This window comes from Micropterus salmoides, unplaced genomic scaffold (genome assembly GCF_014851395.1).
Source record: "Micropterus salmoides isolate LMB-PRFRI ecotype aquatic unplaced genomic scaffold, ASM1485139v1 Ms_hic_scaffold_2, whole genome shotgun sequence".
In the NCBI taxonomy this organism is placed as follows: domain Eukaryota; kingdom Metazoa; phylum Chordata; class Actinopteri; order Centrarchiformes; family Centrarchidae; genus Micropterus; species Micropterus salmoides.
The window spans coordinates 3981449-4007934 of NW_024041150.1; the positions used below are offsets into that span (position 1 = coordinate 3981449).

Here is a 26486-nt window from a genome sequence, read left to right on the forward strand (position 1 = left end):
TCATAATCAAATTGTTGAAAAGGGAGAAAAATAATACTTGCAACAAGTGGACACACAACCCTTTGAACGGGAGTCCTGAGAGCTACTGATTGAGCTAAACAGACACACAGCAAATGACGGATTAATGGTAAATTGACTATGTTCTGGCCCGCCATCCAATCTAAAATTTGACTTATTTGCCGACCGCTGGTCTATATTCATGTTAGGGAGGCTATGATATTCATTAAAGAGGTCTTATTATGCTCATTTTCAGGTTCCTAATCTTATTCAGGGGTTGTACCAGAACAGGTTTATATGGCTTCATTTTCAAAAAACACCATATTTTTTGTCATACTGCACGTTGCTGCAGCTCCTCTTTTCACCCTGTGTTGAAGGCTTTGTTTTAGCTATGGAGTGACACATCTTGTCTCTAAATGATCTTTGTTGGGAGTTGCACATGCTCAGTTCCTAGTTAAGGACTACTAGCCAATCAGAAGCAGAGAAAGGCGGGTCAGTGAGAATCCAGTAAACTCGGTTTCGGTTCAGCTGTACGTGTTGCCGACCAGCTTGGCAACATGGACTGGAGCGAGAGTTTCAGAGCGGTGAGTTATTAATCTGTATCCATAAAGTTTTAACTGAGCTCTGTCTCTACATCACAGGAACAACTTTATGTCCACTGACTGCCTGGAGGGGAGCTGGTGTTTGGAAGGAGAGGAGAGCTGCGTGCTGCAGCTCACTGTTTTCCCACCGCTGTTTTTGAGGGCGTGTCGGAGTAGCTGCTAGGCGAGCGTTATATGAGGCGCATTTAGCTTTAGTTTTCTGTGAGAGTACTTTGGGCTTTTTCACTTTGCAAACCTATTACATGCACAAAAAAGGTATAGAACTCAATAAAGGAGAGGGAAAAAGGCAAAAAGCAGAATACCACCTCTTTAACTCCAGAAAAAGTACACCCTCACCTTGGCCTTCTCCTCTGACATCATGTAGAGCTCCTGTTCGCTCATCCAGGCCTCGGCCTCCGCAGCGTCGAAGTAGTACTGCTGGGCCTTGTGGGCCTCGCTGAGGCGGTCGTGCCGCTTCTCTGTCTCCTTCTTGATCTGTACCCACAGAGACTGGAGCTCGGCGAGCCGCTGACGAATCAGGTCTGCCGTCGGGCTGTCCTCCCTCAGGACGTGCTGGCTGCGCTCAAAGATGTCGTCGTAGCGCGGCTGATGGCCCTGGATCTCCTTCTGCAGCGTCTGCAAGGGTCAAAGGTCACAGAGAGGGCTTAGTAAGAGAAGCAACTGCAAGTTTCTTCTCAGGAACAGGAAATTTGCGGTTCAGTAGTTGATTTAATCAGCTGAAAATATGTGTTATAGAAGTTAAATATTCTGTGTATTCACTACATTAAAGTGATTTTCTTTCATATAAGAAGGTAAAGGTGTGTGTGTTTATGTACCTGGTTCTTCTTGATAAGCAGCTGTACAGTCTGTAGGTTGTGTCCGTGGTCGGTCGATGTGGCCAGAGGCATCCTCTCCTCAACCCAGAGCTGGAAACACACACACAAATTATACCATTTGTTTGTGTTGCATTGCAGTTTTGATATGAACATTGAGGCATGTTCTCCATCACTGCTGTGAAAATGTGAACCTGTCCTTTAAGGAGGTCACAAGTCAAAACTATTGGAAACACTGAATAAAGAATCCTAAAAACAGCTAAAAAGGCGAGTATTTTCTTTACCTGTACTTTGTAAATAAGAAGTAGTACCAAAAACAGAAATCTGCTAGTGTCAACTGACTCCACTTCCACTCTGAAACTTGTGGAAGAGAAACTCTGCTGTCAAACTGAAAGGCTCTGCAGGACGTTTACAGGAATCCATGAAGAAACACTGAGCTGTTTCTCCATCACTGCTGCTTAATGAACTAGTATTCCTACAACTACTACTGCAACTACTATTGATGCTACTACAACAACTAATAATACTCAAGTTGTAGACTTACTACTGCTGCTACAATTGCCACTAATACTAACACTGCAGTAATTGTTGCTGCAGTCATTATTATTACTACTTTCACTGCTCCACTCCTAAACTTATTCCTACTACCACTATTACTACAACTGCTGCTGCTACAACTACTGTTAATATTGCTATTGAGACTACTTTTACTGCCCCCTGTAATGCTACTAATGATGGTCCTGATACTGCTGCTACTAAAGGTCAGCGCTCTACCGCCGCTCTTGGACTCGTCCTGTCCGAGACGCTCTACTTACGATCTCGTCCTCCATGTCCCTGTTGAACTGGTGGATCTCTCGAGAGGCCATGAGGTTGTCTCGTCTCTTCTTCAGCGGTGCCTGGAGGAACTGGAACTTCCTCTCCACGCTGATCCTCTGGCCGTCCACCTCCTCAGAGCCTTTCCCCTCCTGACTGAGGGCCTGGGACTGGCTCTGCAGCTCCTCCACCTCCTTCTGACGCACCTCCACCTGGCTCTCCAGGATCTGCAGGAGGACAGTTTACAGGTCAGACAGGGAGAATGTGCTGCTGCATCAGTACAGATACATGTGTTGTAAAGTTAATATAAAATAAAAACGATTTACAAGAAATACAGGACAAATAATACATTAAAAAAAGTTTAAATCAAAAACAAAATGAATTTGAAATTCTTACAATGATTTATGAGTAAACTTAAATTAAATATATCTTTACTTATGGCCCCTTTGAGCTACAACCAGAGCTTTCAACCACAGCTTCCAGATGTATCAGCTGACCTATCTCCACGAGCGAACGCCATCTGGTGGAGAAGGCCGTCAGATGCGGTTGAAAACTCTGGGAAAAGTTGGTAAGTGGACCTTGAGTTGAGATTTTTTTCCCCTGTAAATTAGTAAAATTATATAATAGGATACAAATAAATGGGGGACAAAGATTTGAAGGAATACCTACAAAAATGTTTTTAAGATGTGCAAAATTGAAATAATTTAAATTAATGAAACAAAAAATTAACTATATAAAATAAAAAAGAACCACATTTAAATAAGGAGAAAAAACAGCTGCTACAAAGATCCTTCAGTTGCCTCATCTCATCTTCTCCTCGGCAGAGTAAAAATCTGTGTTAACCTCCCAAAAACGGTCTGAAATAAAAACCGTCTGATCCGTCTTTACAGAAGAAACAAAAAACACAGGTAGAGTCTGAGTTAATACTGGAGCAGAGAGGAAGAAGAGGAGGAGGTGGTGGAGAGGAATCGCTTCTGTCTTCTCTCTCTGCTTAACAGATCAAACACTCCGCTAATGATCTCCCTCTAACACTTACTCTCTCTCACACACACACACACACATCACTCAGACACAGTGCTGGCTTGAAACACATCAAATGAAAGATTACATAACTGCTGTGTGTGAGAGTGTGTGTGGGTGAATTATGTAAAGGGTGGTTAGACTACTCTTTCTCCTTGCATGACTGTAAACATGGAGAAATTACTGAAGAGGTTCCCTTCAGGAATTTCAGATCTCTGGATCACAAAAATGTAAATTGTTTTGCTGCAGGGCTACATTCAAATTTGACCATTCACTGTCAGTTTCAATAGAAAATAATTAAATGTAGAACCTCAATTAGGTGCCAAGGTAAAATTAAATAATATTCTGAAGTTTGTTTGGAGCCGTAAGTGAGAGGAAGATCCGCTCGACAGGATGAATTTTGTGCAAATATGTCCCCGAGTCTGATTTTAAAAGGCATTACATATTAATGTGAAAGAAAATGTTCCTTTAGTGCCATTTCTTCTCTTGCCGCTTGTCCAACAAGAGAACTGCATTCACCTACCAAAAAGCCCAAAACAGGACTGAGAGTCTGCGGTCGTGCTAGCAGCTGTGAAAGGCTGCACTAATATACAGAACAGTGCTTTTGGCTAAATGTTAACATGCCGATGATGACAATGCCAATATCCTGATGTCTAGCAGGTATAATGTTCATCAGCACTAAACACAAGGAGGCTGATGGGAAGGTCATTAGTTCCGCAGGATTTTTGGTCATAAACCCCAAATATTGGACTAATTAAAATGCTGACCTGAGGATGGCGCTAGATGGAAAGTCAGAGGATCGCTGAAGATATTACAGGTTATTCTGAGGGGAACATTTATGTCTGAACCACATCACAATCCATCCAACAGTTTTTAGTGAATAAATCCCCTGAATGTTTCGCCACATAGTGTTTCCCTTTGCTGAGCTGTACTCAGTGAGGGATACTAACACATACCCGTATGACCTGTCTGACTCAGACTGCTGACCTTCATGAGGCTCTTTAGAAGCCATTTTTACCAAAGACTGGATTTTGTCTTCCATCTCTTACAGGGCCAAACTTACTTATATACTAAATTAAGTACCAAAAACAGGAATGATAAACTTAATTCACCGTCCCCAGACTCCTTCGTTAATGGTATAAATGGTATTGTAGGGACGGCTGTGGCTCAGGAGGTAGAGCGGGTTGGCCGTTAATCGGAAAGGTCGGCGGGTTCAATCCCCGGCTCCTCCAGGCTGCATGTCGAAGTGTCCTCGGGCAAGATACTGAACCCCGAATTGCCCCTGGCGGCTGTTCCGCCAGCGTGTGAATGTTAGTTTCTGTTTGAGCACTTAGGCTCAGTGTGTGAATGTGTATGATGATGAATGCAGATGTAGTGTAAAAGCGCTTTGAGTGGTCGAAAAGACTAGAAAGGCGCTATACAAGTACGGAGCATTTACATTTAAAAAGTGTGAAGTTCCCCTTCAGGGTTCATCGTTTATTCACCTTCACTCTGAACCTTGTGGAAGTGAAACTCTGCTGTCAAATTGAAAAGCTTTACAAGACGTTTACAGGAATAAATGAATGAAGACAGTCAGTAAAAGACAGCTTAGTTATAACGACACAGAAAGAGCTTTCAAAAAAAACAACAACATCCTCGCCATACGCTTGTTAACGTGCAGTTCCTGTGAGGATCTGAGGAACCTTCGACCTTCCCCGGCTCCTCACCTGCTGTTTCTTGAGCATGATGTTGACGGAGGTGAGGTCTTTGCCGTAGTCGTCGGACTGCAGCTGTCCCTCCAGGCTGGCCAGCCACTTGTCGAGGTCGGCGCAGCTCTGGGCGAACAGCTCGGCCTTGTTGGCGTCAAACAGACACTTGGCCTTGGTCTGGGTGGTCGACTCCAGGTCCTCCCACATCGCCTTCAGGGACGCAAGCTTTTCTTTAACCATGGCCTCTGTCTCCGGTTTCTCTGCCATCAGCGCCTGCCCGTCCTGAAAGACAGTACTTGTTTTTTAAAACTCAGCTCTGATTAGCTAATGAAAGCTTCCTAACAGTATGTCTGCTTCCTAATATTAGACAACTAATCAGTTCATTAATCACTATCAGCACAAGATCAGGGCATCCTAAAGCATCTTAAGGCTAAGATGATCACAAAATCCATCTCATCAGCCTTCTTAAGCTTAGAAATGACGGAAGATTAATGAGATCCTGCAGGATCCTGAAGTTTGTATTCAATTTTAAGTCTATACTTTTAATTTGTATACGTGTTTTCCAATTTAAGTTCATGATAAGAGAGTTCAGAGATGTTACGAGTAACGTCTGCTCGACCAGCAGCTAAATCCACCAAAGTTTACTTTCTTAAACTGACGTTCACCCTGGAACATGAATAACATCTATATATTAAGCATAATTATTATTTTTATTATTTATTTATTTTTAAATCAAGCTTAATGAATTAACATAATAAAATATGCTTAAATAATAGAAAAGAAAAAGGAATTTTACTTTTGATATATTGTTGCAGCCATTCAGAAATTGTTCTGCTGGGCTGTTTTGTAGGAAGATGGTCAACTATGTTATATTAACACACTTTTTTATATACAAACACACTTTTAATCAGCAGCTCACGTCACATGACATCTTTGGTTAGTAGTGGTGTAAACAGTGCTCTGTTAAAACATTCAGTCATCGTTGACCCTGAATCAGCTGCAAAGAGGTAATGATGCTGCAGAGAACATTTGTGTCGCTGCATCCTTTCCTCCTCTCCTCCGTTCCCACCTTGTCGATCTTGTCCAGCCACTCCTTGTTGGACTGCAGCTCGGCCATGAAGGCCTGGTGTTTGAGCCACTTGCTGTGGAGGTTCCTGGCCTCGTCGTACGACATGTCCTGAGCCGTCAGCATCTTCTCATTGATCCACAGCGACAGCTGACGACACACAAAGAACAATTTACCTCAAATAAAAAGCCACAAACACCAGTACTCAGACTCTCCGCTAAGCCCCTGCAGGTAATCTGAAAAGTGTTTGTGGTTTACCTCCTGGCAGTCCTGCAGGAACTTCTGCAGGTCTCTGTTGTCCTTCAGCCTCGTCAACAGGTCGCTGGCAGCTGCTCGGTTCTTCTTGTGTCTGTAGAACAAAAGTCAGAAAGCTCTGAGCGGGTCGTTTTACCTATAGCCTTAAAACCTCCTGATCTTATTTGACTTTATTTTATCCCTTTTATTTTATTGTATTTTACTAATTTTATATTAAATTTTCATGCTCTTATCTTTTTTTTGTATTATTCTTTACACTTGTTAAAGCACTTTGTAACTTGTTTTTGAAAAGTGCTCTACAAATAAGGATTATTATTATTATTATTATTAAACGCTGCTGCAACCCCGTAAACAAATTTCATGTTTCAGATTTCCTACGCATGAGATCTGTAATGTACAAAAAATAATCTCATATCTTTACATTTTTACTTTGTCGGACCAGAAGAAATTCAAGCAAATCCACCCATTTGAAAAAGATTGAAGCACTAAGTGTTTGCTTAGTTGATTAAAAAGAATAATTTAATTGAATTAAAATGGTAATTTTTCACTCACCAGTCACTATGGCACAAATATATCACAACGATTAACACAAGTTCCCCAGACAAAGTCACTCGCTCACCTCTGGTCGATTGAGTCCACCTTCTCCTGGATGCGCTCGGCATTGATGTTGCCATCGGTTACCAGGCGCCGGCCGGTGTCGACCACGCTGCTGATCTTCTCCTCGTTGGCGTCCAAAGAGGTCATGAAGTCCTCCTGCTTCTTGATGGCGGCCTCGGCCCCCTCCAGAGTGGTGGGCATCTCAGTGTGAGCCAGGACGTACTCCTGACAGACGAGCACACAGAGGAGCCGTCAGAGTGTAATTATGAAGTGAAAGGTAGAAAAGAAACGTTGTAATTTGTGTGAATGTAGGCATTTACTTAATCTTTAGAATATGTGTTCTTACGTTTCTTTTTTACCTCACAGTGTGATTTGAAACATAGAAATACAAAAACTGTCTGAACATGTTGCTGTAATAAAGACCTTCTACCACTTGGTGGCAGCCTCTGACCTTCTCGTGGTGAAAAGGCAGAGATCCAGTTCTGGTGCATGGAAGGACCCGAGGTGAAGGACAGAAAGTCAACTGATCACAATTTCTCAGAGCCCACGCTGAAAATAACTGTCTTGTTTTGTCCGACCAACATTTCAAACCCAGAGATATTCAGTGAACAAAAGAAAGCAGGAAATCCTCCTGGATTACTTTTTTTGTACATCAATTAATCAACAAATTTGTTCTAGCTCTACTTCGATTCATTTTTTTAACCGCTTATCCTGTACAGGGTCAGATAGGGTTCGAGCCTATCCCAGCATGCACTGGGTACAGGGTGGCGTACACCCTAGACAGGAATACCGTGTGTGAAAGAGATCGTAATGCTGGACTGGACGAGCGCCCAGTGAGAGATTTATCTGCTGATCACAGTGAGTGTGTCTGTGTGTGTGTCGGTTCACTCGGTGGTCAGATCACATGATAAAAACCACATGAAATCCCATGTGCCTACTTCACACTACAAGATTTTAAGCCCAATTTGCTGGTCGGTGAGCTCGGCGAGCGTCGGGCACTGACGCACCGCAGACGCTGCCAGATATCTGGAGGAGTCGGCCGACTCGACATCCACATCCAGCCAATGAGAGCAGGCGGCTACTTTTTCACTACAGAACAAATTTTACTCGCCTCTCTCTGTAGCTCAGACGGTGTGTGCAGATCCTTTCTTTCATCCGTATTCTTTGTCTTTATAATTGGTATCTTTATAACAGTGGTTCTCAAAGTGGGGTCCGGGGACCCCCAGGAGTCCTTGACAGGGTCCCAGGGAGTCCCCGACAGGGTCCCAGGGGGTCCCCAGCAAAAAGGGGAATAATTTATTTTCACTATAATCCCATCCATTAGTAACACAGTAACTGAATGTATGACTATTTCTGGTCACGAGTTTCATATATTTTCTGTAATAAAACGTCTAAAAACCCCAATATCCTATCAGATGATCAATCTTGGGACAAAATCGTATCAAACTGTGGTCCGTGGTCTAATTTGTGTCAGTTAAGGGGTCCTTGATGTGAAAAAGTTTGAGAACCACTACTTTATAATAACAAACAACAGCTGTTTTGCGCGTGGGTTTACGTCTTTTCCCGTTTCACATTTCACGTGTGTTTCTTGACAAAACGCAGTTTGGAGACCAGCGTCGGGCGACAGAGTCGTCGTCAGCTGGTGTAGCGTGTGACCCCCGTCACCGATCAGTCACTACGACTTCAAGACTCCCGTCACTAGACGGCAAGTTGTGTAGTGTGAGCGGCCCGGCCATCTGCCGACGCTGAAGGTCGTGTAGTCTGCAGGAGCCTTTAACAGTCGGTGATCTGACCTGATTTGCCACTAAAGACATGATTATTGGTTTAAGGGAACACTGCAGGAAATAAATCTGTCTTCTCCAGAGGCAGATTGGAGGATGGATCTCAGTTTAATCTCTCTGCCTCCAGTAAAGAGAGAGGTTCATGTGTTAAGCCTAGCTTAGCTCAAGATCAGAAGTTGTGAGATGTCTGTGAAGATTCTCAGTCATCCAGGTCATAGTTATCCAACAAAGGGCTACTGGACTTGGTTTAAGATACTGGAAGACGTTTCGTCCCTCATCCAGAGGACTTCTTCAGTTCTGACTGACTGTTGTGGTTTTCCCTTTTACTGCAATACAATCAAAGTCAATAAAGTTTTTCCTCAAAATGTCAGGCTCTCAGTTAAAAATGTCCTGAATTGTATTTTGACGGCACAAAATATGGTTTAAGTGGGAAGATATTTAGGCTAAAATAAAGGACATAGGGATGTGTTTCTGAGCCTATCACACCTTGCTGTGGAGGCTGCTGCTGCCCGCCCTCAGCTCCATACAGGCTCCATCCCCTTTTACCTAAACTGGTTCCAAGTAACTGACAAAGAGGGCACAATGTAGAAGACTCGAGGATTGTAAATGTACTTGAGAATGCAGGCGACAACGTTCACGCTACAGACATGTTTTTCTGTAATCTGGGGTTCACACCTAAGCTGTGAAGACATCACAGGTTTACCTGGTTGTTCAGGAAGGCCTCGGCCTGCTTGGTGTCCCTGAGGAACAGCTGGTAAGCGTGGGACTGGGACAGCAGGTTCTGCCGGTTCTCCCACATCTTGTGCAGCTCGTTCCAGCCGGTGTCGAGCGCCTGCAGCCGCTGTCGCAGGAACATGTACTGCGCGTCCGTCTGGCCCTGCGTCACCATTTCGCCCATGTCCCGCATCTTCTGGTAGTCCTCCTCGTAGTTGTGGATCTCGTTCTTGATTCCCTCGTGCTGGGCCAGCAGCTTCTCGGCCTCGGTCAGCGTGTTGGGCATGTCCTCGGAGGCGATGGCCGTCTGCGTCCGCGAAAGCCACGACTGGAAGTCGTCCAGTTCGCGCAGGAATTGCTGCAGCTTGCTGGCCTCGCCCAGGGACTCCTCTCGGTTCTTCATGTGTCCTATAAACAGAAAACAGAGCGGTCGTATATTCACTGAGAAGTGGGGTTTGTTTCAATCACAGGACCTTTTAAACTCTGAACACAAAGCAATATTCTCTATGAAGATGTGTCAGATCTTAGATTGTACACAGATTTTACGTGCTCCTGATCTTAAACCGTGACAGATATTCTCTTACCTTCATCTCGTCCCAGACTCCCGTGATCTCTGCCAGTCGTCCCTTGATGGCCTCAGACTGCTCCGGGTGTTCTGAAGCCAAACGGTCGGCCTCTTTTCCCAGGTCGCCCAGCTTGTCTTCGATGGCGGCCAAGTCGCGCTCCATCCCCGTCAGCTTCCTCTGCAGAGCCATGACGCCGGCCAGGTCGTTCCCCAGCTCCTGGGTCGACTCGATCACCTAAAAGGCGGACAGGGAGGGAGGGAAGGAGTTAGACAAAAGTTTAAATTAAAGTTCAGCCTCCTCATTTTGCTAAACACCACGCTGATGGGACATTCTGAGCCTTCACAATGTCAAAATAAAAAAACGATTCTGCAGTTATAAGGACAAAGATTTCTAAGCGGGTTTGTGGGTGTTTATTTGTGATGGACATGGACACGGAGATAACGACATCCTCAGGAAGTCAAAATGAATCTAAAAATATGTGGGTTCAGATTTCAGTCAGTCACTGCTGCAGCTCCAACTGCTGACCGTGTTGGCAAGCAGCCAAACCAGCGACCACACCAACTTCCTGTTGTGTTTTAGCGCCGTTTAAAACCTGCATTCATCTGTTTGTTTCTTTCATCTCACACAGGACCTTTACCTCACGTCTCTCCCTCACAGTTTAAAAACACCGGCTGCAGTGGATTTAGGTGCTGTAGGAGCAGACTGGTTTTGTTCTGTTGGTACCTTGGTCTTCTCTTTGATCCAGGACTTGGTCTCGTTACACTCCAGGTGGTAGTTCTGGACGCCCAGAGCCGAGCTCAGACTTTCTTTCTTCTGGTCCACCAGATCTCTGAACTGACTCCATCTGGACGGACAGACAGAGACACCATAAGCAACAATATGAACTACTACTGACGCTTAACCAGGTACCTGCAGGGCGCGTTACCACTCTTTAATGTTTAATGAATTTATTTGGCTCATACTTAATTTACCTGTTCAGTCACAGTATTTTTACCTGTTTAATCAGTTTATTAAAAGTTTAGTTACTATTCAATCACTGATTTACCTGTTCACCTCCCTTTAGTTATTTTTCTAGATCCATTTTTACCTAGATTAAATACCGGATAATCACAGTTAATTTCCTTTTTTAATCTGAATTATTTGATTAATTCCAGTTTACCGTTCCTTTAAATCTCACTCATTTCAGTTTCCCCATCAGTGTCCATATTATTAGTCTCTACTCAGGTTAATTCTTTAATCCCAATTTGTTGCTTGTATTATAATTTATTACTATTATAATTTTTTATCATTATTATTATCATCATTATTATTACTTCTTTGCACTTCAATCTTTAACAAAATTTTATTTTAACAACCTGGGTAGTCAGTTTACATTCCCGCTGAATACTTGTTTGTTCACTTCTTAATCTGTTTATTTACATATTAAAAAACAGTTTATCTCTTTTTTTTAAACCAGATTTATGAATCTGTTTGATTGCCCCTTTATATTGCTTTGAAGTGATCTTACATTTTACATTTGTTACTTGTTTAATACAGGTTTAGTTACCTTCTTGATAAATTGATGTACTTTATATTAGTTCCCTGTTTAATCCCAGGTTGCCTGATTATCCCCCATTAATGATCACTGTTTAGTTCCCTTTGTAATCCTAGTTGTGATATCTGCTTAATCCCAACAAATTACCTGATTATGGTGTGGTGAAACAGCTAAATTATTCATTTATTCCCAGTTGCATGTACAGTTGGCGCTAAATAACCTGTTAAGTCATTTCCCCTCTTGATCCAAGTTAGATTTCCCCATTTAATCCCAGTTTATGAGCTGCTTTGATGCCAGTTGGATTACCTGGTGTTTAGTTTGTCCTGCTTGGCTTTGATCTCCTTCTCACTGGGGTGTCCGCTGTGGATCAGCTGCCTTGCAACCTGGTTCACCACAGCAACACGGGACGCCTGGTTGTTCATCTCCGGCTCCAAACTCTCAAACCTGGACAGAGACGGCAAATTCTGACTTTCATATTTTATAAAGTGGCAAGTTCTGTCAGTAACACCTCATAAAAAGACCTAAACCTCGCCAGTGTGTGCTTTGTTGGACATGTTGGTCATGTTGAGAATAAATTAACTTTGTTTTGGTGCCTTTCTGCTCTTTTATTACTGTGGGCTCGATGTGTGGAGAGCTGACAGGAAATTAGGAGAGAGCGCGATGAGGAAACAAAAGTTCCCAGTCATGCTCAAACCAGAGACGTTGCAATTAAATGTTCAGCGTCTTGAACTCCCACAAGAAAACAAACATTTGTATGTGTTCAACACCTACAAAAAACAGGTTTGATGTTACTGTCAGGACCAAACATATAGTTTCAGGTAAACGTGAAGTCTAGAGCACGACAGATATTTGATTTTTGATGGGGATAACTATATTTCTACTGATATTCATGTCTTAAACACAAACATGTTTTATAATGATCCATTTAATTTAGTTTTTAAGTAATTGTGAAATGGGGTGAGAGGGACATTTTGCAGTGTAAAAATAAGACATTTACTGTGACTTATTGGCCAATAAATACACCGATATTCATAGATCTGGATTAGGAAACAAAGATCTGACAATGTGTCGGCCGGGCTCTGATTGGGAAGCAATTAAGATGCTCAAATATAATAAATTCAACAGGTTTCATGAAGCTAATGAGAGAAAGAAAAAGGGTTTTGGTAAGTGTGAAGATAAGTGATCTCATCTGCTGCTGCTGATGTAACACACACACAGTTAACCAGCGTCTGGGAAACGATCCATGTGATGCTTTGCGGTCGGACAATATGGAGAGACAAGTAGCTGAAAACCAGAGTCAGAGGCTTTTGTGAACGAACTGTGTAACCACAGTCCAAACACACACACACACACACACACACACACACAGCCTCTTAAACAGTGTGGAACCTGCAGTCTGGTGTAAATAACAGTTTACTGCTGTGGTTCCCACAGTCTGACTGTGACCGTCTCTGCTGCAGCATCCAGACAACAACCAGGACAAAGTGACGGAGTTAAAGCACCACACTGCTGCTCTTACACATTTCAAAAACAAAAGATTTCTCTCATTATTATTACTATCAAAGATGGCACCATGCAGTAAACTACACTCTCTGGTTCTCACCGGTGCTGGACGACCTCCAGGTCCTCCAGTTTCTCAGGGATCTCCATGCTGTTGAGCCACTGCTCCTTCTCGTCGATCCAGACCTCGCAGGCGCTGGCTTCACTCAGCATCTTGTAGAGAGCCAGAGCGTCCTGCAGCGCCTGCTTCCTGAGCCGCGTCAGCTCCACCACCTCCTTATAACGCTCCTCGATGCCCGCCAGCCTGCTCTGAACCTGCAAACACACAAAGGCCATCAGCAGACCAACAAAAAACAAACATTCAGTCTAATACTTCACATGAAGGAATAATGGACCTCAGAATGATTTTTACATTTAACGCTCCTTTAGGGTATAAGAACAAATTGTAATACAATGATTCAGATCTCTTCCCAGCTCTGTCAGAGTTGTACCTCCTCAGAGTTGGCCTTCTCGGGCGGCAGCGTGCGGGACTGTTCGTGCAGAGCGTCGATGACGGGTCGGTAGCTGCCGATCTCCTCGGCCACGTCCTTGTGTTTCTTCACCAGAGCCTGAGTGGAAAACTCGTCGTGGCCGACGTCCACGCTGGAGACGATCCGCAGCACGTCCAGCATCCACGTGTCGATGTCGTCCGCATCGGCCTGCGTGGAGGAAATAAAAAAATTATTTATACTCCTAGCTGTGACAGATGTCGTAATTTTTCCTGCAAACAGAATACTGTTTGGTTCTTTTCTGGATTTGTTTTTGTAGCCTGAGCTGAAAATGAATAAATTCTTTTCAGTTGCATTTTTTCCCCCACAATGTTTCTCCCGATGTCTGACCATAAAATAATAATTCTTCATTTTTTTCTAGGAAACAGCAGTAAATATTTCTGTCTCTCTGGCTGCTAGATAACTAGGAAGACTCGCACAAGGCGGAATACACACCGAGACAGCAAATGAAAAACGTAGCTTTGTGCTTTCAAATACAATCAATCAATTTCTACTAGAAACTATGAAAAATGTGTTTTCACCTGGAACTGGTGCTGGTTGCAGGCCTCCTGCAGGCGAGCTTTACGGACGGCAGAGAGACGCTCCAGAGCTGCCCACTGTTCCTAAAGCGCAGCGAGAGGAGGGGGGAGGAAAGGGTAATAGTAACTTTGACTCTGGATGTTTGAGGAAGGATTTACAAAGGTGACTAAAGAGACTCAAGGTTTATATTTTGATGTAAATGGTACAACAAAAAAAAAGAGCACATGAATGTTTACAAAAGCAGAGGATTTTATACAGAGCTGACGGTAAAGGAGACACTTTATAGTTTTATTAATCAAATATGGCTGCTGTGACCATTTCCCTTCAAACACAGCCAAAAAAGCCAAAAAACAGGATATGTATCACAATTCTTTAATTTCAAAATAAATGCTGATGTAGTCAGTGGTAAATATCCTTGAAGACTATATGCATAAAAAATAGCCTCGTTAGATCCATTTCCACTGGACAAGTAAACCTACAGTCGTGTGCTGAAAAGACCTCTGAAGACGTAATGAAAGGCACATTTTTTAGTCCTTTACGGTTTTATTTTTAAGCTTCCTCATACAGGTGAAAGTCCTGGTACAGGTGCAGCGTACCTGGATGTCCTGGATGCGTTCTTTAATCTTGTCGGCTCCAAAGTGGTTGTTGGCCACCAGCTCCTCGCCCTGTTTGATGGTCTGCTGCTGGAGGGCGGCTCGCCCGCTCATCTCGTCTTCGAAGGCTTTGTGCTGACTCAGCAGTCGCAGCGCTCCCGTTAGATCCTTCCCACAATCCTCGGAGGACAAGATCTGTTCTTTCTCCCGGATCCAGCCCTCCTACAAACCGCACATTACATTTGGTCACTTGGTTGCAGCACTAAAGCACAGAGTGAAGTGATTTAAACAAAGATCTGCAAAATGTGATCTGCAGTGTCTGACAGAAACAGAGAACAAACTAAGATGTTTTTCATTTACTGCCTGGATAACCAATAATTAAGCACAATAAAAGCAATATTAATGACCTCTTCGGCCATTTCCCAGAAGAACTTCCAGAGGCGACGGGACTCCTCGAGGCGAGCTCGCCGCTCAGCTGCCAGCTGACTCAACTCCTGGTAGCAGAAGTCCATGTGAGCGACCCGATCCCTGATGATCTGAGGATCGCAGGGCTTATAACCTGAGGAGGAAGAAGAGGAGATGTGGATTGAGCAGGGCAAAGACGAGAGGAAATATCACAGATTTCTGTCTGAAGGAACATCAGCTAAGAGCAAACCATCCGTCTGTCTCACCGTCCATGTCATCGGCGAACTTCTGAGCGTTGCTGTTGACGTTTCGGACTCGGTCGGCCTGGATGCTGATGTCGGCCTCCACCAGAGCGTGTTTCTGCAGAAGATCCTCCACGCCCAGCAGGTGTTTCCCATAATCCTGAGAGAGCAGCAGCATCTGCAGGGAAAGAAGCAAGGGCCAAAGGTCAAAACATCTTCTAATGAATAAAACACACGCATTGGATTATTAGATTATTTTTAGGTGTTAATTCAGTTTCTATGCTGCATTTTGCAGCAAGTCACTGGATACAGAAAATCTGCTGGATCGCTTTACAGCACAAAAGAGACGGAGGGCAGGTGGAACTCATCAAAATCTCATCAAAATTTAAACCAAGTTAAACTTGATCTGTCCCCTCACTGTGAAACCAAAGATGAATCACATGTTGTGTCATCCAAAAGAATAACTAATTCTTTTATGATTAAAAAAAATTAATCACTTTAAAGTCGTCTTTCTACAGTTGAAGGTTCAGTATTTGCTCTGCTCTGGCATTCTTCAAAATGTTTCAGTAGTCAGATGTGTTTCAGTTTCACAACCAAGTCAAACTTTATTTCCCTGAAACCTTCCTTTGCTCTTAACACTGAACAAAATCTTCTCCCTTTATCCAACATAGACCAAACCTCTCAAATGCATCAGTGTGTTTAACAAGAACTCAGCTCACATATAACACAGTTGAAACATTTAAAATCTGGAAAAACTAGGAACCAGACAAGATTTTAGCCTCAACTACAGACACGTTTCAGTCTGACTGGTCGCCGCCTCCCTACCTTCATCTCGTCCATCCAGTCCATGATGTAGAGCATCTCCTGGAAGACTCTCTGCAGGCCCAGGGTCAGCTCCAGTCTCAGCCTTCGGGCCTTCAGCAGCTCTAGCAGGTACTCCCACAGCCGGATCACGTTGTCCTTCCTGGCCGTGATGCGCTTGATGTCGTGGTAGTTCTCCGCCTCTAGCTCCTTCGCCACTGCAACCACCGCCTGCAGCGGTGAGAGGGGGGAGGAGGAGAGCGAGCAGAGGGAGGGATGAATGGACAACCAAATGTGTCAGATTTCACAAACAGTGAAATTCTTTATGAAACAAATATGAACCTTTTTTTTTATATAAAAACATTTAGCCATCTTAAACATATTCAATATTCATATTCACCATGACATGAAACAGAATTTTCATGAAGAATCCATGAAGGTTTTAATCCACTGTATTAAAGTTTACACCCATCTCATCGTGGTTTCAGGGCTTAGATCTGTGCCAGCAAGGTTTCAGTGTTTGTACTTATTTAAATCGATGTTGCCATCTGACACAAGCTTGTCCTTTCTAATTCAACTCCTGTCAAATAACAATCCAGGTGATGAATTTACCTGAACTCGCTCCTCATAGGCTGCGATGTCCGTTTCTATGGCTTCATGTTTCTTAGTAGCAGCTTCGACAGCCTGGAGGTCAAATCCAAAGTTATCCTGGAGGAGGACAGGGATGAAACAAGGACAGGAAGCAGGAAAGGAGACAAGCAGAGGAAAAATTAAAGGAAACAAGGAGAGGAGAAAGGAAAGAGAAATGGACACAAGCAGAGGAAAGGAGACAAGGACAGGAATAATGAAAGGAAAGAAGAATGAGAGGAGAAAGGAAAGGCGGCAAAGAGAGTAAGGGGAAAGGACACAAGGGGAGTAGAGAGGAAAGAGAAATGGAAACAAGCAGAGGAAAGAGGAAAGGAAACAAGGGGGTGAGAGAGGAAGGAGAAATGGAAACAAGCAGAGGAAATGGTAAAGGAGACAAGGAAAGGAAGCAGGAAAGGAAACAAGGAGAAGAGAAAGGAAAGAGAAATGGAAACAAGCAGAGGAAAGGAGACAAGGACAGGAAAAATGAAAGGAAAGAAGAAGGAGAGGAGAAAGGAAAGGCGGCAAAGAGAGTAAGGGGAAAGGAAACAAGGGGAGTAGAGAAGAAAGAAAAATGGAAACAAGCAGAGGAAAGAGGAAAGGAGACAAGGACAGGGAAAATTAAAAAAGACAATAGGAAAAAGTAGAGGAGAGAGGAAAGGATGCAAAGAACGTAAAGAGGAAAGGACACAAGGGGATGAGAGAAACGAAAAATTAAAAACAATGAGGGGAGAGAGGAAAGGAAAACAGAAGAGGAGGAGAGAGAAAAGGAGACAAGATGAATAGAAATAAGAGAAAACACAGACCGGTAAGAGAAAGAGAAACAAGAAGGAAAGAGGACAGAAAATAAGGAGAGGAGAAATGAAAGGAAACAAAGGTATGATAGAGAAAAGGAAACAAATGCAGGTGACAAGGAGGAGGAGAGAGGGGAGGTATACAAAGGAAAGATAAAGGAACATATGGACATATTATCATTTTGTTAGACTTGTGTGAAGCGAAATGTGAAATGTTTTGTAAACTGTAAGAAGAAGGTCAAAAGAGAAGTGTGTGGTACCTGGGAGACCAGCCTCTGGTTCTCACTCAGCCACGTCTCCCTCATGGCGGCTTTGCGGTCAAAGCGTCGGGCGAGCTGCTCCAGTTTCTCCTGACGAATCAGCTCCGTCCTCAGAGCCAGCTCCCGCTCGTGCTCCGCCTTCTCCAGGCGCTCCCATGCCTAAAACAAACACACACGGAGTATCAGCAAACTTAAACACTGGAGTAAAATTAGTAGAGGTTTAGTCTATTTACATGGTAACAATAAACCAGTTTCCTAAATTAGATTAAATTAGTACTAATTATAGTAAATGATGACATCACATCAGGTGCAGTTACCTTGTTGATGTCAGAGATGAGTTTGCCCTCTCGGGGAGTGTAGACTTTCTGGTTGTTGGCTCTCATCTTACTCTGGATGGTGAACAGAAGAACCTCCAGGTTTCCCTTCTCTGTGAACCTGCACACACACAAATCATAAAATTAGTTTTAGTTTGAGACATTTGGTTTAAGTGTCTCATTTAATGACACTTGAGTTGACAAAATAATGGAAAAACCTGTGCAATGTTATGACGTGTCACACGACACCCGCGAAAAATCAACGCAAAACTTGAACTACCTCTTGCACCATGTGTTTGTCTCCCCTCCTCAGTCACAAAGCACAAGCTGTCTGATTTTGCGTGCAAGTGGCTCAACAAAGTGAGCCAAGTGTTTTACTTAAATGTCTTTTTGTGAATGTTTTGTGTGAAATTCGTACAAAATCAATTTTATTGTTGAAGCGTGATGACGCTGAGGAATGTTGTGTTAAGGTTTACTTTATGTGTCAGAGAGATGTGAGTGATAAGTCAGCTCCAAAGAAAACTAAAAGCAAGGTCTGAACTTCCACCATGATGACAAAAAGCCATGTTTTCATTTTCAGATCTGCTCATTCCAGGAAAACATCATCTGCAATTCTGCTCTGATTCAGACTCTGCTGCAAACTCTGTTGTTTCGTTATCCTCCTACAGGCCGTGTGGAAGGAAAACTGTGGTTTTTTACACAGAAGTGGCTCCTGGGTGATGAGTAATAAACTTTGAAATATCTGGTGCACAGAAATACTTGGTGGATGCATGAACCATTTTTTGTCAACAAATAGTTCCAACTCCCCCTAAAACCACACAATGTTTTTTTTCCCTCTCTGTTTGGGTACAAATTACTCAAACGAGATAAATCATGTTAATCAGTGCTGGTAGTTGTATCTTTGAACTTCGGACAGAACCTAGAGGACCTTAGCTGTTTCCCTCTGCTTTTAGTCTTTATGCTAAGCTAACCAAACCACTCCAGCTCTGTAGTCAGCAGACATGAGATTGATGTCCATCTGAATATCTTACTCACAGAAAGAAATTGAACAAGGATATTTCCCAAAATGTAACTACATTCACTGACTTTGGTGGTTTCTCCACGGTGCGGTAAGTGTTGAATGCCTGCAGCTGCTGCTGGACTCCCACCAGAGAGTTGGCAAACTTCCTGTTGTTGAGGATGATGATGGTCTGCTCGATCCACTCCAGCAGGTCTGACGCCAGAGACTCGTACTTCTCAATCATCTTCTCCGTCTCTATGGCGTTGTCCAGAACCTGGAAGACACACCAGAGGAAACATGTTCAATAAAACAACAGCCCGTCTGCTGAGGTGAGAATATATCCGAGGTGATGGTAGGACGATGGTCACCTTGCCGATTCTCTTCCCCTCCACCTTCAGCGCCTTCATCTTTGAGAAGTAGTGGTAGTAGGTCACCACGTAGGTGATGATGGACTTCTCATCAGGGTGGTCCACGCTGATGTCTGCACATAACCACACACAAAACGATTGTATCAGAGTGCATACCTCATGAAAATGCAGCTCTGTGTGTGTGTGTGTGTGTCTCCTCTCTCACCTTCGGGGTCCAGCAGCTTGGTGAGACCCAGGTGTTGCTCGGCCAGGTTGAAGGCATTCTGCAGGTTGTAGTGAGCGTTTGATTTCTTCAGCTTATCAAAGTCGATCAGGTCCGGTCTGAAGAGAAGAATAAAAAAACTAATCATAACAGAAACTGAGAGGTTAAAAGGCCAGGTTCAAGGCCATAGCCTCAATTTTAGGAATCCTTCATGTCATGAGTTCCCCTAGGTTCCATCTATCGTCAACCGCTTATCCCGCGTACAGGGTCAGAGCCAATCCCAGCTTTTTGGACAGGTTCCATCACAGGGCGAATATTTTTTTATGTTTTATTTATTTGTTAACATTTGTACTTTCCAACAGGTCTGCAGTGGGGATTTCTCCACAGCCTTCTCAACACTGCGGAGAATAAAATTCTGGTGAAAACTTTAATTATTTATTATTGTTTGGCCTAAAATGTTTTGATGAAACCCACAAATTTATAAAAGGAGGAAAAAGAGTAGGTATGGCTCTGATGAAACACATCCTCCAGTTGACGCTCAGCTTTAAGAAAATCTTTTCTCCTTAACTTATATTCCCCAAACATTTTCAATTTGAATACATTTCAAAAGGTTTTCCTCTGGGGTCAAAATCCTTTCTGTTTCCTGTCTTATTTGGCTGCTGTGACCTAAAACCTCACTATTGGTTGCTTGTAACGCTGGGGACAGAAGATTAAAAGCCTTGAAAGAGGGGGATGTGGATGGATGACTAAAATGCAGCTGTACTCTTCAAGTCAAACACAAAACCGCAACCAATCTTTTTTGTTATCTGCTGCGCGTCTGTTCTGAATATGCGTTTTATTTAGTTTAAACATAGTTTCCTCAATGTGGTTTCAAGAAAAACAGTCTGCTGACTGATCAGCTGAGACACTGCAGTTATAAAAGAAAAGACTGTGCAGCAGAGTGGATGCTGGCGTTTCTTGTGTTTGTGGATAAGAAGGTAGTTTCTCTTTAAAGAAAATTTTGTATGCGTGGAAATCCTTATGTGACTAAGGCAGCTGTTTCTCATGGCATCATTTTTTGTCACTACGCAAGAAAAAAAAGAGAAAAGGGTGGGCACAGTGGATAAGACGCCTGCCTTTGGTTGTGAGAGACCACTGTGAGACACCACTGTGTCTCTGAGCAAGACACTTAACCTCTAGTGTCTCCAGAGGCGTGCGACCTCTGACATATATAGCAATTGTAAGTTGCTTTGGATAAAAGCTTCAGCTAAATTAATAAATGTAATGGAAACGTAGAAAAGTTTTGGAAACGTTGGAAATGTTTTAGACAATATTCTGCCTGCATGAGAACAAAGAAATAAAAAGGACTTTAATGAGTAACATCACTGGCTAAATTTAAAAAGAAGTTAGTAGAAAAAAGTGATCTGCTGTGCTGTTGCTACTTTTTACTGTCGGCCAGCTTGTTTTTTGGTGCTGGAGTTCAGTTCTCCGCAACGTTTGCCAACGTTAGTCTGTTGGTGATGTTGTATGATTTAGTCACACAAAAGTCTGTGGTTGAATGTGCTGTGTGATGAGGCAGAGTTCCTACCTGTGTTTGTGGATGAGAGCGTTGAAGGCCATCCCGTCTCTCCAGCTGGTGCTGAAGTTGTGGATGTTGACGTTTGGATATCTGGACAGAAAGAGGAAATCACAGCTCAAAGCGACAAAAGTGTGACCATCACTGAGCAGACTATCAGACTGTTTAAGCCTTTCTTCTGCATTTCAGTGGGTGAGATTAAAGTCACGCTTTTCTTCCACAGCAAACAGAATTAAAGCTCTCAGAGATTCTAGTGAATGGTGGAAAAGGCTGATAAAGGCTGGTTTATCCACTTCAGGGAGAGGAACAGGAGGTGATGGGGCTGGTGGGAAATGTAGGCTGAACTCTGGAGAAACACTAAAACAGTGATTCTGTAGACGTAAGAAAATAATTTTTAAACTCGTGTAGATTCTCACCCGGCTGTCTTCATCTGACACCAGAGCAGCAGAGCATCTTTGGCAGACTTCTTCTCCTTGTTGTCTTCTGTCTCCACACTGATGTCCTGGATCTGAGACACACAGACAGAGGAAGAGCTGATGATGATGATGAGAAACAGCTTAACGTAAAATATGTAATTTACTAACTGATGCGCTTTGTTCGTAATCATCTTTTTGAGACACTTAAGATTAAACTTTATTCATAACATTTGACGGTTGATTAAAAGCAAAGTAAATACATTTTTCTACTGGAATGCATATAATATGCATAATAGCATGAAGAGGGACTGACAATTTAACTTTACAAAATGTATAAATTTATAAGTAATAACCTCTTATTATTTAGGTATTTGTCATATGTAAATCCCTGCTGCTGTTACAGCTCTAAAACCTGAAGTTTTAATGTTTGCTTTGTGTTTGATATTTAACATGTGTGTACAGAAAGCTTAGCTTTCACAGAGATCACGGTAGCAGTAAACAAACTGAATTTTCCCAAGTTGATGCTTTTAACTGTTTTTTCCCCCCAAGGCACTTGAACGTAGCATTAAACATTTTTTTTAGAGCAGATCAAAGTAAACATGCACCAACATGCAAGACTTTACAAGAAAATCCAAAACGAGACACATAAGATGATCAAACACATCATCACACACAACTTTCACTAAAGTCGAAGCCTTAGAACAGCTCGCTGAAGAACGGTGAGAAATGTCCTCAGTCACTATCATCAATATAACACATTCCTATCATCAACACACACATCTGCACTTCTATACTTGTGCTAATGCATTCCTAAAAACCTAGCCTTAACCTAGTTCTTACTATAACCGTAAAAAAACAACTGTTAGCCCTTTCAAAGAAAATAAATCTAAAAATATCCTCACTTTCTAATGATGTCTTCAGTTTTTAAAAAAGTCCTAATTTCTCAAAAATTGCTTCCCTTTCCAAAAATGTCCACGCCTTCTTAGACTGTCCTCACTGTGCGAACATGTCCCCGCTTTCTAAAAACTTACTCACCTTCAGGAAATGTCCAATTTTTCCCCTCAGTTTACAAACTCTCTTAAACTCTAGTAGGTCCCTCGCAAAGATCTCTCCAGAGAACACACACACATGCTCAGCTTCATTGATTGACATCCACCAGTTTCAGTCTGACAGAAGCGTGAGCCACAAATCAGCAACATCAACACCACCACACATCACACACAACACACACACACACACACACACACACACACTGTAGTCCTTCTGTCAATCTGCACTCGGCTCCGTTTCAGCCTCGCTCCTACACTGCAGGATTTAAAACCACTAAAAAGAACTTTTAAATCCTCACGGCTTATAAACGCTAAATCCTTTTCACCCATTTTCCCAACTGTTCACTGTCCCTAACGATGACATCATCATCCGAGAGACACGACAACCCCATCAACATACAGTAAAATGACGTTATGAGTGTTTTTGAGTGTAACTTCTGTCATTTAATTTATTAATTGAGATCAATGCATTTGAAAAGGATAAAGAGACATTTGCAAGGTGGAGGAGCAGTTTAACGCTCATCTCACTTTAAACATGAACTGAAAATGTCCAAATAACAGTAAAATACAAAGTCTGACAACTCGTAAGCTTTCTGTAAATGATTAAAGATTTAGCAATGTCACATTTATTAGGATTATAAAGGATTTAACACTTCATTGCATATCTGCAGAAAGTGTGGAACTTTAATTTTCCTTATACTAAAAGGTATTTTTAATATTTTTTCCAGTCCTGTTTATGTCAATGAAGCTGCTAACAACAACTAAGTGAAAAGGAAGACTAAGAATTTCCGCACAGTACATCACAACGATTATATCTGTGCTATTTTGCATCCCTTCTGAGTAAGCGACTCATTAACTCGACATGCAGTACAACGTCTGTACATGAGAAGCCTACTACTGTATTTCGACAGGAGTATATTGCAACTCTCCATGTGCATTTTAGTCATTTTGGGATCCACAATAGTGATGCAGCCCATTGTCTTAAAATGGAATCCAATGATCCAGTTGGCCACACTTGATTGGTTTACGCTGACCATACTGAACTCACTTATTACATTTGGGATGCAAAATAAGTATCATTGCAAACATTTATTTATATTATAAACATATACTTATTTTGGCTTTTCTGTACAGAGTATAATGATCCAGATGACACACATTAATGACAAGTTCATTAAGTGTTCATCAAGTGTTTCCCATACGTTCGTGGCAGCCCCTCACAATATCAACCCTGACGCAGCACATCCTCTCTTGGTCGTCTGGGATGCAAAATAACAGTAACAGAAAACCATTAACTAAAAGTGAAAGGTAACAGCCACCAAGAGGAAGAAGTAGAACACTCCTTAATTTGAATGTAACTTGACAATGTGTATTTTATTAATTTAGGGACACAAAATATAAACATCATTTATGTCCCATCTGAGTTCCAGATTTGAACATTTGTTGGTGTAATTTTTCCACTGTTTCTAAGATACAACAAGATCACAGTCACTGATTTACTATAAAAAGATTACGGCCTAGATGGGGCCCAGAAATGAGGAGACTGACTCTATTTTGGGATACAAAATTGCGCAATGTCTTATCACCTGAATATGGAAGGAGATGGAGGACCAAATTAGCCACATCATCAGTACGGTCTTCTGATTTCATCGGATGAGTAAGTTTACCTCATTTTGGGATGCAAACTTGTGCGTCTGCCCCTTACCTGGAAACGAAGGATGATGGTCCAGATGAGCCCCAGAGTGAGGCGGTGGTTTCCATCTACGATGTCGTGGGAGCCCATGTTCTCCAGGTGAACCCTCTGCTCCTTCAGGAACTGCAGAGCCTTGTCAACGTTCTCCAGACAGTGGATCCGCATCCGACCCTTGGTGGGTTTGGGCTGAAACAAAAACAAATCTCTGTTTATTTACAACCTTCAAAAACCAGGAACCGTGAACCGCTTCATGCTGTCATATAAACATGAAGAAGAAGAAAACAGCTGCGGACACAGCTGACCAGTTTCAAAACCGACACTTTTTGTTTTGATAGTGTCCTTTGCTGAGTGAAAGTGGGTTTCACTATGCAAGAGAACAACTTTTAATACACTTTATTACTAAATCATAATCTCAAAGGATTTCCTAAATACAAACATCCAGAAACAGGAAAACATTTGTTAATACTTGAAGCAATAAATGTCCAAAAAAACTAATTACTTACATGCATATTAGGAAAACTACAGCCATGAACCAAATGTTACAGAACACTGAGCTTACATTGTATGAAATTTGCTATATAAATAAATTTAACTTGACTCATATTATTATTACTAATAATCTGGAGAACAGATGATCAAAAGCTGGTATGATTGTTGAATTTTTATGTTTTTTAAATGAACCAACTTTGTCTCAAAAACCTGAATAATAAGACGGGAAGAAGACCGATCCTTTACCTTTGATTACTATTGTAGGTTACAATTACATATACTTTAACAGTCATTTCAGAATTGTGTTGCACATGTGAAGAGCTGAAAATTGGATTATTCCAGTTTCATGAAAAGGCATTGGGTTTTTTTCGGTTTGAACATGCATACCTTCTGGATCCGATTCATCCTGTACATAGTTTGTAACCATCACCAAGCTCTGTGAACTCTACAGATGTGCCAAACCCAGGGACAGTCGATCTGTTATTTTAATTCATCTACAACTTACAACCCCTCAGAAAGCCCATCAATATAGTCAGACATTTTAATTTTGAGCAGAGGACATTTTTAATCTTCTACCCTGCCAGTATATCACCATGTACAGACCTCATATTACAGTTATTGACAGGTCCTGTGTTATTTTAATTCTACCGTATATCCTAGTCAGTGGTAATTAGCCATTTGACGTAGTTTGTTAGTCAAAATAAAGGAGGCTTTGTTGCTCTCATCTAAGAAATCATGTGGGAGACTTAGTTTTGTTCTTAAAGATGCTGAGAAATAAGAAAAGAAAATCATGTTGTGTAGGTGGGATAATTGGTGTCTACAAACAAATAGAGAAAGAAAAGTGAAGCTGCTGTGATAACAGACAGGAAGTGTTGGCATCACCTCCTAGTGTCAGTGAGGTTTTCCCCTCAGACAGCGACTGACTGAAAGATGATGAATGAAGAGGAGTCAGATAATATTGTTATTATTACTACGGTGGAGAGATTTTCTGGGCGATTTAAAACTGTGATAACCTACTTTACTGTAGAGCTTCTGTGCTACGTCAGACAGATGTCTGACACCTCTGCAGTTACGCAACAAAACCACCAATGAACAGCAGCAGCAACTCAACTGAAGGTGAATGCGACAGGAAAGCCAAAAACATCGAGAGAAAGGATATCCAACAGGGTTTTTAGTTAGAACATCAGTCTACATTACTGCCAGAGGTGGAAGAAGACACTTTATTTAAGTAAAAGTACTAATACAACAATGTAAAAATACTCTATTACAAATCTGCATTAAAATTTACCTATAATATACCTTTAGTATCAAGATAAAAGTTACACATAAGGAACCTGTTTAGTATCATACTGTCATATTTAATAATACTGTATTAGTGTTACAGTGTTAGTAGTTACAAAAGCTAATTTATGGTTCACCTGTTTATTAACCAACCTCTGTATTATGTCTGTGTGATACATGAAGGATTTAAGCCACAGGATGTTCTGGAGGCGCAGACAGGGAGGAAGAGCAGTGATGCAATTAACACGGGCCTAATGGCAATAAAATAGAAATCTATCTGCTCAGTATCTACCTCTAAACTGACTTCCACTTCTTTCAGTCTGTACTGGATAAAACATGTGACCAGCTGGTGATTATCAAACTAATTTCAGCCTGTTACTTTCTCTCC

General features: G+C 42.1%; 1 protein-coding gene across 1 annotated transcript in view; it reads right to left on the reverse strand.

The window, feature by feature from the left end:
* Positions 1–26486, reverse strand: part of LOC119911515 (spectrin beta chain, non-erythrocytic 1-like) — a 100820-nt gene that overhangs the window by 24140 nt on the left and 50194 nt on the right. The window contains 28 exon segments of the mRNA XM_038730411.1: positions 936–1214; positions 1415–1504; positions 2227–2451; positions 4951–5214; positions 6002–6148; positions 6257–6347; positions 6873–7075; positions 9335–9753; position 9828; positions 9930–10145; positions 10635–10755; positions 11752–11889; positions 13049–13260; positions 13437–13643; positions 14015–14095; positions 14609–14827; positions 15013–15164; positions 15277–15430; positions 16078–16284; positions 16666–16761; positions 17732–17890; positions 18049–18166; positions 19132–19319; positions 19414–19526; positions 19619–19734; positions 21183–21263; positions 21587–21678; positions 24341–24514. Of these exon segments, the coding sequence (XP_038586339.1) occupies positions 936–1214; positions 1415–1504; positions 2227–2451; positions 4951–5214; positions 6002–6148; positions 6257–6347; positions 6873–7075; positions 9335–9753; position 9828; positions 9930–10145; positions 10635–10755; positions 11752–11889; positions 13049–13260; positions 13437–13643; positions 14015–14095; positions 14609–14827; positions 15013–15164; positions 15277–15430; positions 16078–16284; positions 16666–16761; positions 17732–17890; positions 18049–18166; positions 19132–19319; positions 19414–19526; positions 19619–19734; positions 21183–21263; positions 21587–21678; positions 24341–24514 (4563 nt within the window).